Here is a 14,883-nt window from a genome sequence, read left to right on the forward strand (position 1 = left end):
ACGACGATCTCTTATTCTCATAAGAAAATAATCAATTTGTGTTTTATTAGATCCACTCTTATAAGTAATAAGATGTTCATCCATTTTCTTGAATAAAGTATTAGTAATAACAAAATCATACGCTAAAGCAAAATCTAAAATAGCTCTACCTTCTTCATTAGTTACTCGAAATCCGTAGCCACCATGAATATTTCTGAAATCTTCTAACACTCTACCGACATGTCCATTTAAATCTCCTCCAATAAAAATTATTTCTTCAAGAAGTATCATTTGTATTAAATCTTCTAAGTCATTCCAAAATTTATCTTTAGACCCTGCATCTAAACCTACTTGAGGAGCATAAACACTTATAATATTAAAAATTTTAGTATCAATGATAATCTTAAGGGATATGATTCTATTGCCAACTCTATTAATTTTTACAACATTATCTTTCAAACTCTTATCTATAATTACACCTACACCATTTTTAGTGCGACTCTTACCAGAATACCAAAGTTTAAAACCTAAATTATCAATCTCCTTAGCCTTTTCTCCAACCCACTTAGTTTCTTGAATACATAAGATATTAATTTTCCTATGAATCATAATACCAACTAATTCCATTAATGTACCATTGAGAGTACCTATATTCAAAGATTCTATCCTAATATTACTTGCATTAGTTACATGGACTAACTTCTTTACCCGCATTCGCCCGTAATGTGGGAACCCTTGCTTATTTAACACTATACCTGGGCGCCGGTATAGCGGCCCTTGCACACTTTTCACTGTATTAAGGTCATACAGCGTATCGCTTCCAGGGGACGCCCTAGCACTTACACAATGATCAAAAGGATTCATGTGATGATTTTTTCGATAAGTACGTTGTTTGTCGATTACCTAACGCAACCTTACCTAACGCAACCGCAACCCTCCACTTTTCGCATCCGGGCTTGGGACCGGCAATGACAAATACAAAATATATCAAAACCAAAATAAAATAAAATAGATCAAAAAAATGTCTGTAGTAGATCACAAGAATCATCGTTCTCAAAATTTGATATTTTAAGCAACATATAAATCAAACAAACCTGAGATAAAAATATTATTATTATTTTATTAGTGACAATAATATATTAAAAAAATAAATCATAATGAGAAATAATTACATTCTCCACCCCCACAAATAAAATAAAAATAAAACACGGATAAACAAGTAAATGAGATCAACCTAGAAGTTCTCATTTTCTTTGATCTTGTAAAGAAAAATTCAAAATGAAGTCTACTAATCATCATAGATTGAAGAAATGGATTGGACTTGTTCCTATATCTAACGAGAGTTCTATCTCGCCTTTTAACTTTTAAGGGGATCTCTATCTCTTCATCATCATCTTCTTCCTGTAAATTCATAGAATAGAACATTATGTTATTATTACACTATTAAATTATATAACTGTAATGAATTATAAAGAAATAATTATTTATGTTTCAGAAAAAAATCTTGATTCTTCCCTTCAATCGATAATGAGAATGAATTTAATTTGATTCACAAATAAGAGCTACACCTGGAGCGATATATGTCAACTACCCTCTCCTGTAATATTCAATATTTCATCTGATTAGTTTTCTACCACTCAATATATCAAATTATACATATTGGGGACAAATATCTAAGCCATCTTCTAAATAGTTATCCAAGTCTGACTTGATAGACTTCTTACTTATCTTCTCATTTCGATATACAGCAAAATGATGCCAATCACTGTACTTTTTTGTCTCATTTATTTTGTTTGTTCATGCATCATTGTTATCATTTATTTGTGTTTGAAGTTGTAGCTCTAGATGAGTCACCAACACCATCAATCTTATGCTCAACACAAATAGCATACTATTCATAAAACTCATACTACAAAGTTCGAATGTATGAGATATTTCTCATATTTTCTGTAATAACTAGTTTAAAGAAACAAGGTAAAAAGTTTGATAGTTTAAACTGTATCTCAAATTTTGTCTCTCATATTTCAACTGAATCATTTTTATAAGGTTTTGTATGTTAAAATGATCCATTCGATATATAAATTATGAATAGATTGTGAGATATAAAAATTGGAAGTTATAATTTTAATTAATTAATTAAACATAATTATTCCTTAATTCTCCCGCACCCTTACTGTTCCCAAACGACTCACTTGTGATATTTATCTCTGTATGGCGTCGAATGGGTGGATCCTTACTTAAGAGCCTTTGATTACCCTCTCACTTCTCGGTTTCATCGTTTGAAGCCTCTTCTTGTCTCTCTCTTCCCGCAATTTTTGAGGCTCGGACAAAGGAATCCGCAGCACTTGCTACAATGTCGGGGCGAGTAGCGAACTAAGCGGCACCAGGGAAGATGTGACTCGTGGTAGGGGTTCTTGGGGAAATTTTGGTAAGCGTGAAACTCTCTTGCATGCTATTTGGGACATTTATTTTCCTCACGTTTCTTTTTTAATATTTGCCATCAATCGTGCATCTTTTTCGTTTCTGGTCACCGTAGCAAAGATGAGGTTGCGTCGAAAGCAACGAAATTGGTTGCTGAACTTTTGTAATGGTCTTAAGCATGAAATTAGTGAAGATGGGAAATGAAAAAACTAATAAGAAGAAAATAGAAGAAGAATAAGCAGTTTCAGGATGGTTAGGTTATGCCAAGAGTTTGTTTGAGGTACGTTTTGGCAAATCTGTTATGTTTTGGATTAAAATATTTTATGAGTTAAGATATTATGAAATCCTAAGATATTTACGAATTTCAAATTGTTTACCCAAAGCGGCAAGCTCGATGCAAGTGTGTGGAAGGTAATCCTTGGGCAGTTCCATAAATTCAGGTAAATTAATCCTATGCTAACTTAAGAAAAATAATTTGATTAATGGAAATTACTTGAATCTTAAAGTTTATTTTTTGTTCTATAGGCTATTAATTTTAACGTAAAGGTTATCACAATGTCCAACTAATTACCAAAGATTAAGAATCAAGCCTGGTAATCGAAGTGTGTAATTATATTTTTAAATCTTGATAATCTTCTTTATTTTAAAATGTATGTTTGATTTCATGTATGCTCTAATTTAGTTTGATCTTCGTATTGTTAGACAACAAATATATGCATTATATAAGAGATATGCATGAGGTGAAAGATATGAATGATATGCAAGATATGTACGAGATAAATAATATGAATGATATGAAAGATATGCATGATATGAGATATATATACTATAGCGATATGAATGATATATAGCAAAGTATGCATGTTAGTAGATGAATGAAGATGTCTGAGAAGAATGAAATAGCTTATATATGAATTCATGTTTTTATGCTCATGTTAAGAGAATGCATTCATTTCCTAATGATACAGACATGAGACGTCAGTTAAACATTTAGTTTTTTTACCACCTCAGACAATTATGATGCTTAAGATCATTAACCGACGTGTCGACGAGAGAATATCGATCAAGAGTGAGTAGACATAGCTCACCACCTCAGAAAATTTTGATGTTTGGATCACTAACTAATGTTTCAATGGAAGAATATCGGATAGGGGCAAGTAGGGACATTTCTACCTCAGATAATTGTGATGTTTAAATCGCTAATCGCTGTGTTGATGAGATAATATATACCAGAGGTGTGTTAGATTTTGTTGACGACGATCCTCAAAGAGACAGATATGTATGTAAAGAGTATAAAGTAAATGTAAAATTAAAGTAAATGTGTATAGAAACTTATTTTTTTTGAGTATAGGTCATTGATACATGCATTAGTATATTCAAAGATTTTTTATAGAAATATAAAAGATTAGCATATTTCAAGATTTTTATAGAGAGATGTATAGAGATATAAAAGATCAACATGCATATTGATTTCTACCTCAGATAATTGTGATGTTTAAATCGCTAATCGCTGTGCTGATGAGATAATATATACCAGAGGTGTGTTAGATTTTGTTGACGACGATCCTCAAAGAGACAGATATGTATGTAAAGAGTATAAAGTAAATGTAAAATTAAAGTAAATGCGTATAGAAGCTTTGAGTATTTTCTTTGAGTATAGGTCATTGATACATGCATTAGTATATTCAATGATTTCTTATAGAAATATAAAAGATTAGCATATTTCAAGATTTTCCATAGAGATATAAAAGATCAACATGAATATTGATTTCTTTTCTTTGAATTACTGTAATTTAAAAGTGTGGTTTCTCTTATGTTATCTTTATACAACTCATTATATTGCTTTAATTTTTTTTTAGGTTTTAATTCTTTGAATAAGAGGAATTGAAGATGAGCAAATGCTTATAGATTGTGAGATCAACAACAGGAAATGTATAAATTTCTACTTGTTAATCAAATTATTTTCTTTAATGTCTTCTTCATGAAAGTTTGAATATTAAACTGTTAATGATAGAAATAGTATAACAGAGAATTAATTTTCACCGTCAGATCGTCAATCTCCATCTTGGTTAACTCCAAGCCCCTGGTCGAGTCGTAACACTTTCATCACTATTGTAGATTTTTGGATATGCAAATTTAATCACTACAAAATTTATTCTAGTACCCATGAGAGCTCCAAATCCGGAGTAAATTTTATTCACCCCAATAATTTTCATTTTATTTTCATCTTTTTGTTCATTCTTTAATAAAATAATCAGAGAAAATTGATCTCTCATCTAACATATTCTTAATTGTGCAAATTTATAGAAAATATAAGTTAGAAGTTGGATACTTTGTCCTTAAAATTATGTTGTTTTATTAAAGAAACTAAGCACGTCACAAACTTTTTAAATGTTATTCCACTTCTCAGTGGGGCAATTTTTATACCCAATGTTTCTTTCTCCATACGAAAGAACGCTTGTTTCAACTGTAGTGTAACAGTCAATATGTAATAGGTAGAATTCCATCTTGTTGGACAATCAATCACTAGTTTTCTTACGGGCAATTGTAATTATTGAACGCCATCGGCAAATTTCATCAACCTGGTTCCAAAAGAATTTAAAAAATTTAATTGTCTTGAATCTTGTCAACTACAAAATCAATACATTTAATATCATTTTTCATCATCAAATTTAGAACATGTGCACAATAAAAAACATGAAAAAGCATACTCCTAAAGAATAACTTCGTCACTCTGAAACTGTCCTTCAATAATTTGATTATTCTATCATTATTAGAGGCATTATCTACCTATATTGTAAATACTTTGCTCTCAACTCCCCAATGAACAAAGTTTTTATAGAATGTGTCAATTATTTCAGATGACGTGTGTGGAGGCTCAAATGTAGAAAATTGAGAACACGTTTTTGTAATCTTCAATTTGAATCAACATAATGTGCAGTGACAAACATGTATGATATTCTTTTGCTTTTGGATTTTTATAAATCTATTGTGAAATCACTTTTGTTGATATTTTTTAATGTGTTGCTTAACTTCTTCTCCTTATACACTAACATGACATCAGTGCGAGCAGTTGCGCTTGAAGATTTTGTGAAATACTAGGTCATTGACTTCCAAAACCAAATTAAAACCAAATTTTTTAACAATCGAGAAAGGCTTTTCATTTATCAATATGTAATGTGCAATCATTTCTCTAACTTTACTTTAATCATATCTGAAGTTTGCCAAAAATTCTCCTTCAAACCGGCCGGTCATTGCTTCTAGTTTTAGTGTCAAACGATTGAAAATTGAAAATGTAATATTTTCTGCCTTCTCATTACTTGAATTCTGGCCGCACAACACTTCAAATGTCTCATAAATTGAGTAGTTGCACCAGTACTTCTGACAGGAATTTTTTCTTTTCTTTTTTTTTTCTTGCAATGCTTGCATTCCTCTTTTCTCTGACAATAAAAAATATTTTTTCTTAGAGACTCATTCCGTACCTTTGATGTTCATGTTCTCCTCCTTTTTTTTCTCATGTCAACTTTCAATCTCATCGCCCACCATCGTCATTATTCTCCCTATCACCGGCATTCTCTCCATCATTAGCATCATTGTATTTTTCACTAATATTCTCATAGTCAATTCTAATAGTATGAATTTGCTCTCCATCTATATGAGGTTGAGTTGATTCGTCTAATATTTCATTCTCCACATTTGTTGGCTCACTAATACAATAAACAATACAAACAAGGTAATTTAATATCTTCATTATTTCTAAAATAATAACAGATTTAATCATATGGGCAATATGAGAAAGAATAGCGCGTACTAAGTGTATTAACTAACTTGTTTAAAATCATGCATAAAAAAATAATTATATTAAATAACTAAACAATCAAATTAACTAGAAAATTTTGTAATGAAAGAATCATAGAACCATGAAATATCAATAAAACTATGAGAAATGCAATTCGAATTTCCCCAATAGAGGCAAAGGTTGAATTCATTAAAAAATGAGCTCCCTGGATATTTTAAATTATTACCAAAATACATTCTGGTTGCTTTAATCCATACCAAAAGTCTACAAAACCAAAGCCCTTATATTTAATAAATGGTGTACTTCACTTTTAAAAAGGTAGAAGCAATGGTATTTTGGTGTGATATTAAAGATTGAAGTGTTATGCACGTGAATATGAAAAATTTAAGTTTTTGATATGTAAATTCATAAGAATTGTGTCGTATATCTCTATCTTTTAAACAAAATCCTGAATATATACTATTTTTAAGAGGGATCATGAAAACTTTTCCATTTATTTCCAACTATACGACTGCAGGAAACAGTAAATAAAGGGAAAGCAACATCCATAACCGAAAAATCTGCATCAAAACCAAATTATAAATGTAAACATATAGTTATTCTGAAAAGAAAAAAAATAGAACTCATGTTACTTTCCGTATTCAACTTTCAAGTTGCTTTGCTCTTGTTTTCAGTTTTTTCACATTATATTTAACATGAATATTGAAGTTTAGGTGCATGATATGTAAATTGAGCATGATATGTAAATTGATGTAAATTGAGTGGTATGTATCTAAATCAGCAGTTTCCTTACAAGATAAATTTTTTCCTGATATCTTTCAGTAACTGAGAATTACTTATTCTAACATTCAAATTTCCATTTGAAGCAATGAAACTGCAAAATTTTCCCACAACTAATTTAATTAACACAAGAGCAGCAGCAGCCACACAAAGATGATCAAACAGATAAACTAACAAACCCATACATCAGAAATTAAATAGATGCACAAAAAAAAAAGGCCAAGCTGCCTTAGTAAACAAAAACAAAGAAAAATGAGATGATATCTACCCCAACCAGACTTGGAAGGAATCTGAGCACCGATGCTGAGAACCAAGGAAAAAAAAAAGGAATTTTTAGCGATAATTGAAGTTCTCCCTGTCAGAACAAAAGAATCAATTACAAGGAAAAAAAAAAGAGAAACAACACCTTTTGATATACTCTCAAAAAAACTCTAAAACTCTAGTTAATGCTCCAAGAAGTGGAGTGATTGCGGATGCTGCATACCGAAGCCCTGCAGTGGAGAGACGAGAGTTACGCTGATGCTGAGCCGCAAGAGGGGGTTTGAGTATTGCTATGCCTAGAGGTGGTGGAATGGGGACTGTGGAGGAAGAGGGGGTAATGAGACGAAAACGGGATTGGGTATAGGATTTTAGGGTTTCAAAAGGTTACACAGTTATGTCTATTTTAATTGAGTTGCTCATCGAGTTAACTAGTCGAGTCGTGTGAAACTCAAGCTTGTATATTATACGAGCTCAGTTATAAGCTCTAGCTTGAATTCTAGGCTCAACAAAGCTCGACTCGCAAGCTCGTTAATGAGTCAACTTCGAGCCAGCTTGCGAGCTCGCTTGACTCATCTACACCCCTAGCCAAGGCATGCCAGGCTGTTTTTGTGTCACTTGTTCCAAAAACCATCTATCTTTGCTATATGTGGGATGTTAAAATTTTGATATGTGTAATTCGCTGGAGCTTCTGAAATGCTTCATAGTTTCCATAATTTTTTGGAAGGCATTTATTTTTTATGCCTACTGCATTTTTGCATTTTTCTTTTTTTGCAGGATTGACTGCATGCCTGTTTTGGAATCTTATTGCTGTTACAGCCGCTTGGATCAAGGTTTCAAGTAAGTTTGGTTCATCAAAAATATTTGTGAGCTTGTGTGAATGCTATGTAGATTGAATACATGCGAAAATTCTTAAATGGCATTTTTTCTCCTTCAGATGTGAAAATTTGGTTACTTGCCATCATCTACTTCATTTCTGGGTGCCCTGGAGCCTATGTACTGTGGTATCGACCTCTTTACAATGCCATGAGGTAAAACAAGGCATTCATCAATGGTTCAGTTCCTAGTTGCGTTTCGTCATCCTCCTTTTTTTGGAGAACTTATCCTTAGTTGTTGTATTTGCATGGTATTATCTTGTACTTAAATAATTGTCTTCTCTACTTTAACTAGATCTGTATTTTTGAATTTTTCAGGACTGAAAGTGCCCTGAAGTTTGGATGGTTTTTCCTATTTTACTTGGTATATGCAAACACGTGATTTTTATTTGGTTTTTTCTCCACTTCTAGAATCAGAAAATTAATTGTAACATTTTGTCGTACAGCTTCACATTGTGTTTTGCATCTTTGCTGCTGTTACTCCTCCTATTATCTTCAAAGGAAAATCGCTAACGTAAGATTCTAGCTATGAATTTTGTTTTCATGAAAAACCTGAGGGATGAATGAGCTTTGTGTAGATTTTTAGTTACAGTGGTCTATAAATGTTTTTTGTCATTTTCTTATGTAATCCGTAGCTGAACATGATTTACAGTGAAAATTCCGATTAGGCTGGAAGGCTGCGACATTTTACTTGTAATCTGCAATCTGTATATTTACTCTTTCTTTCACCTATTTCTAGACTCTCTCTGCCGTCATGCACCTCACATTCCCGCATTCCTTTTCAAGTTTCTGGGGTAGCAGAGGTTTCATGACTCTGTGCTGAATTTTTTCCACCCGATGTGGTTTCTGTGAGAAATTTGGAACTTAAAAACTGGACACTTGTTATCTGATGTGTCACTTTTCTGTTTAGTATCTTGCCAACTCATCGGCTGCTGCATAGATTTTCTTTTCAAATTGCAGCCAACAAAATTACTGCGGGAAGTTTTATAATTGATAGATCATTTTTTTAATATAATTGTTAGATCATTGATTCGTTGTATTTTATACATATGAAAGGCAAATTAAATTGTTACTCAACAATCCTGGTTCTCGAGCTCAATTTAATTGATGTTCATCTTGTTCTCCAATTAATCATGAAGTGAAAGCACTGATAATTAATTCTCACAATGATATATTGATGGTTAAAAAAAAAATGATCATCTTTATAAGTTTTATGTTCACAATGATTCTCTCACTCAATTATTCTATTTTTGTTGTTTTTATTTGCTTTTTTTGGATAAACTAAAAAAAAAAAAAAAACTTTGGTTTGTCTCATTGAGCGCTCCGTTGCTGTAGCAATGAACAACCCACTACCCACCCACTGAAAAAAAATATAAATATGTGTAGCATCTGAAAAAAATATTTCTACTGAAAGATGGTGGCTTCATTATGATAAACTAATGGCAGAATATGATGAATTCACCCGCATTCTTCTCAATGAATCACTGCTATTATACATATGTACGATAGCCTGAGTTGAAAACATTAATAAACCTTTCGTAATATATTCATATCCATATGGAGAAAATAGTACGCGCCAACTAAATATATGGATTTCTTAAACATAAGTTAAGAAGCTTACTGACAGTTCTTATGTGTGAAATTATTGTAACATTTCGTTATATTTTTTTTTGCTATAATGTTTATTCTAATGCTTTATCCTGTGATTGTGTGAAACAGTGGTATCTTGGCAGCTGTAGATGTTATTGGAGATTCTGTGATTGTTGGGGTAAGTCTTATTATGGATTTAATGGTTCAAATTATAGTTAACTCGACAATGACTAATGCTAGTTGCTATATGAGCAAGGGAGAAAATTTGGGGGTCAGGATATCTGACTAAATGTTAGTCAGGACAGATTTTCTTTGTCGTTAGATTTACTTTAAAATGAATATAGATGGTTAATCTATCAACTATTGTATCATAGATTTATCACGTCAAATTTAATGACTATTTTAGATTTATCAAGTCAAATTGAATGACTCTATTTTGATCAAAGTTTGATCATGAATCATTGTCCCAAATTTTTTTCATGAGAAGATCCTTGAAAAATTTTAGGGTACATTTGATGTGATGAAGACGGGCAATGTTTCTGTCCTCACATGGGGAGGAAGCTGCAGCTGAATCTGGTGCATAGTCAGTGGAGAACTGCCGCCAAACTAAACACCAAACTATCTTAAATAAATAGTATGACTATTAGACTACTAGAAAAGTAAGAAGTTTTCTTGGGAACTCTGAAGCTTAGGTATCCTTCGTTATTTTCTCCAACTTGCTTTTTATCAGAATAATGGGTGGAGATGTTTTTAAAAGTGGTGTACCTGTAATCCTTGATGCACAAAATAGTGAATTTGTAAGTTCAAAGAGTTGTTCCCTTGAACTCTAGCGGAAGTTTGTTGACTAGTTCACTTATCTATAATATACTTCACGTTGATTTAGATGTAACTTATCAAAATTACAGAGGTTGCAGTTTTATTTAGCTTGCACTTCTATATATATATATGTGTGTGTGTGTGTGTGTGTGTGTGTTTTAAGGCTGCAGATATAACTACGGATCTGGAATCCCTTTTGGTTGCAGGTATTCTACTTCATTGGATTTGGGTTCTTCTGCATTGAATCATTGCTGAGCATATGGGTGATTCAGGTCATGCTTTTTCTTTTCAGCATAAACTTTTTAAATTAGTTATAAAGGATGATATTAATGATTCCGAGCTTCTCTGAATACTCTTTTGGAAAATTTTGTAGAATTAGAGGATTGGTTTCATGGTTAATTTTTTAACTAAGTCTTGGAATTTGTCATCAACCATTAATTTGTTCAAGTAAATAACTGACTGTAATGGCTTCTTACTGATATGTGAGAAAGTAGATGGTGAGAGTTATTGAATTAGGAATCCTTGCTTATATAATCATTGGTTTTCTAGTGAGAGTACTCTAATTATGTCACGACCCATCCCAGGACATAGAATTAACCAAGACGGGAATGAATAATCGGTTGGTGGAAATTATGTTTTCTATATTCTTCTACAATTTAACAGATGAAAAAGCCACTAACCAAATTAAATTTAAAAAATATGTTTAAGTTTAAGTCGCTACTGGTTGTCCGTTTCTTATATTAACATTTTCTCTCTTATCATTCATCTTTTAATTAATTAAATTAATCTAAAAAATGGATTAAAATTAACTGTGAACTAAACTAGTTAGTAAATGCTCATAATTGTAAATTACAGTAATACGAGGGAAAAAAAACTAATATAGATGCTAGTTAGCTTTTTAATAAATTAATATAAACATCTTACATCCTATTCAATGTATCTTATTATATCAATATCATTCTATATCTGTACAACCGTTACGTGACACCGTCTAAAAATTATATCAATTAAGACAAATCAATATCAATATCATTTTTTATTTACGTGCATGAGTAATTTAGTATTCTCTCATTAGTACCATTAAGGGGTGACTCTATACTAGTCAGTCATGCACATATAAACAATCAACATAAACATATCATTCATGGGTTCATTACATTCAATTGAGCATACTCTATAAAGCATATACCAATGTATCTTATTATATCAATATCATTCTATATCTGTACAACCGTTACGTGGCACCGTCTAAAAATTATATCAATTAAGACAAATCAATATCAATATCCTTTTTTATTTACGTGCATGAGTAACTTAGTATTCTCTCACTAGTACCATTAAGGGGTGACTCTATACTAATCAGTCATGCACATATAAACAATCAACATAAACATATCATTCATGGCTCATTACATTCAATTGAGCATACTCTATAAAGCATATACCAATGTATCTTATTATATCAATATCATTCTATATCTGTACAACCGTTACGTGGCACCGTCTAAAAATTATATCAATTAAGACAAATCAATATCAATATCCTTTTTTATTTACGTGCATGAGTAACTTAGTATTCTCTCACTAGTACCATTAAGGGGTGACTCTATACTAATCAGTCATGCACATATAAACAATCAACATAAACATATCATTCATGGCTCATTACATTCAATTGAGCATACTCTATAAAGCATATACCAATGTATCTTATTATATCAATATCATTCTATATCTGTACAACCGTTACGTGGCACCGTCTAAAAATTATATCAATTAAGACAAATCAATATCAATATCCTTTTTTATTTACGTGCATGAGTAACTTAGTATTCTCTCACTAGTACCATTAAGGGGTGACTCTATACTAATCAGTCATGCACATATAAACAATCAACATAAACATATCATTCATGGCTCATTACATTCAATTGAGCATACTCTATAAAGCATATACCAATGTATCTTATTATATCAATATCATTCTATATCTGTACAACCGTTACGTGGCACCGTCTAAAAATTATATCAATTAAGACAAATCAATATCAATATCATTTTTTATTTACGTGCATGAGTAATTTAGTATTCTCTCATTAGTACCATTAAGGGGTGACTCTATACTAGTCAGTCATGCACATATAAACAATCAACATAAACATATCATTCATGGGTTCATTACATTCAATTGAGCATACTCTATAAAGCATATACCAATGTATCTTATTATATCAATATCATTCTATATCTGTACAACCGTTACGTGGCACCGTCTAAAAATTATATCAATTAAGACAAATCAATATCAATATCCTTTTTTATTTACGTGCATGAGTAACTTAGTATTCTCTCACTAGTACCATTAAGGGGTGACTCTATACTAATCAGTCATGCACATATAAACAATCAACATAAACATATCATTCATGGCTCATTACATTCAATTGAGCATACTCTATAAAGCATATACCAATGCATGAGAGGAAGTAACTGCAAGCATTTGTAACAAATAACTGAAAAAAAAAAAAACATCTTAATAAGAATACATGTTCAAGTGTCATTACGTGCAAAATAGTTGAGAAGAAATAAAATTATTATTATAGATTAATAATATAAGTACTCACATTGATGTTGATTTATTTGTTTTAACGTCTATTCTGATAAAATTGATGCCTATAATAAATGTAGGTATTCAAATTATAAAATTTTAATCAATTATCACTTTAATTAGCTATTGAATTTACATTAATTAAGTATTAAATTTTCATTAATTTTTTTTTTATCAGATTCTTTTCTTCTTTAATTTTGGTTGTATCACTATGCCTAAATATATATAATTATTTATTTGAGTTAACTTTAATTTTTTTTTTTATTAAAATTTCATTGTAATTATCATATTTGTTCTTTCAACTAGATTTCATTAATTAAACATAAACCTTATCCTCTAATATCACCTTTGTCATAACCTGACCCAAGGCTTGGAATTAACCGAGACGAGAATGGATGATCGGACGGAAAATTAAATTTTCTATATTTATATACAGTTTAATAAATGAAAGAGTGACAAATCAAATTAAATTAAAACAGTATATTTTAGCTTATATCGCTTCTAATTATCTGTGTTCTATAAATATTTTCTCTTATATCATTTATCTTTTAATGAATTAAATTAATTTGAAAATTTAGATTAAAAATAATAGTGAACTAAACAAGCTAGTGAATATTCGTACTTCTAAATTATAGTAATATAAGAGAAAAGAAACTATATGCATATCGTTTAAGTTTAAATCAATATAAACATCTGACATGTTATTCAATTATTTTACTATATCAATATCACTCTATATCTGTACAATCGTCACAAGAGTACCATCTAAAATTTGTGTCAATTAAACATCAATATCAATATCTTTTTTATTTACATGCACGAGTACTTTAGTATTCCCCTCACTAGTACCATAAAGACGTGACTCCATCATAGACAACATAAACATATCATACATGTATTTGTCACATGCAATTCAACATACTATGTAAAATATACACAAAATGCACAAGAGTATGTAACTACAACATTTATAACAATATGACCGATAAAGAAAATTATCTCAATCAGAATAAAGTATGTGCAAGTGTCATTACCTGCAACATAGTTGAAAAAAAAACAAATTTTTGCTATAGAGTGAAAGAACGAGTACTCATCTTGATGTCGATTAATTTTTCTTGACGTCGATTAATTTTTATTGACGTCGATTCCGATAAAATTGATGTTTATAATAAATCTGAGTATTCATATTACAAACTTTAATTATTTATCACTTTAATTAACTATCAAAGTAATATTAATTAAATATTGAATTTTTTTTCTTTATGTATGTATTATATATATATATATATATATATATATATATATCTATATATATTCAAAATATCTATATAACATTTATATCCATATATCCATAGAACGAGTATTTACCCTTAGGGCCTGTTTGGGGAAGTTGCAGCTTATTGAATAATTTGTTAATAAACAACTTATCCTGATAAGCTGCTGATTAGCAGCATATTCGGATAAGTTGGTTAGCTGTTTGGGGCAGTTGTTTGATAACAACTGATTTGCAGCTGTTTGTGGAGAAATGACCATTCTGCCCCGGTTAAGTAATGTTGTCTGTAACAAAATTATCTTGGCAATATATTTGACACTGTAGAAGCATAGAACAAATACAAAACAGTAAAAAAAAAAGATGACGGTCCTCACTTAACAGTGAGCATCAAGCTTAACAAAAAAAGAAAAAAATATTTAAAATTACAATTAAAATTACTATAAATCTGTAAAACCTCTTAATATTCATTATTCTTATCTTTCCC

At 30.7% G+C, this 14,883-nt stretch overlaps 1 protein-coding gene across 1 annotated transcript in view; it reads left to right on the forward strand.

Annotated features, from left to right (window-relative positions):
* Positions 1-14,883, forward strand: part of LOC110039006 (secretory carrier-associated membrane protein 2-like) — a gene marked incomplete at its 5' end in the record, with an annotated part of 61,426 nt that overhangs the window by 35,101 nt on the left and 11,442 nt on the right. The window contains 6 exon segments of the mRNA XM_020743943.1: positions 8,015-8,077; positions 8,175-8,268; positions 8,431-8,476; positions 8,559-8,626; positions 9,832-9,880; positions 10,725-10,790. Coding sequence (XP_020599602.1) covers positions 8,015-8,077; positions 8,175-8,268; positions 8,431-8,476; positions 8,559-8,626; positions 9,832-9,880; positions 10,725-10,790 — 386 coding nt within the window.

Source organism: Phalaenopsis equestris, unplaced genomic scaffold (assembly GCF_001263595.1).
Source record: "Phalaenopsis equestris unplaced genomic scaffold, ASM126359v1 Scaffold234734, whole genome shotgun sequence".
Lineage (NCBI taxonomy): Eukaryota > Viridiplantae > Streptophyta > Magnoliopsida > Asparagales > Orchidaceae > Phalaenopsis > Phalaenopsis equestris.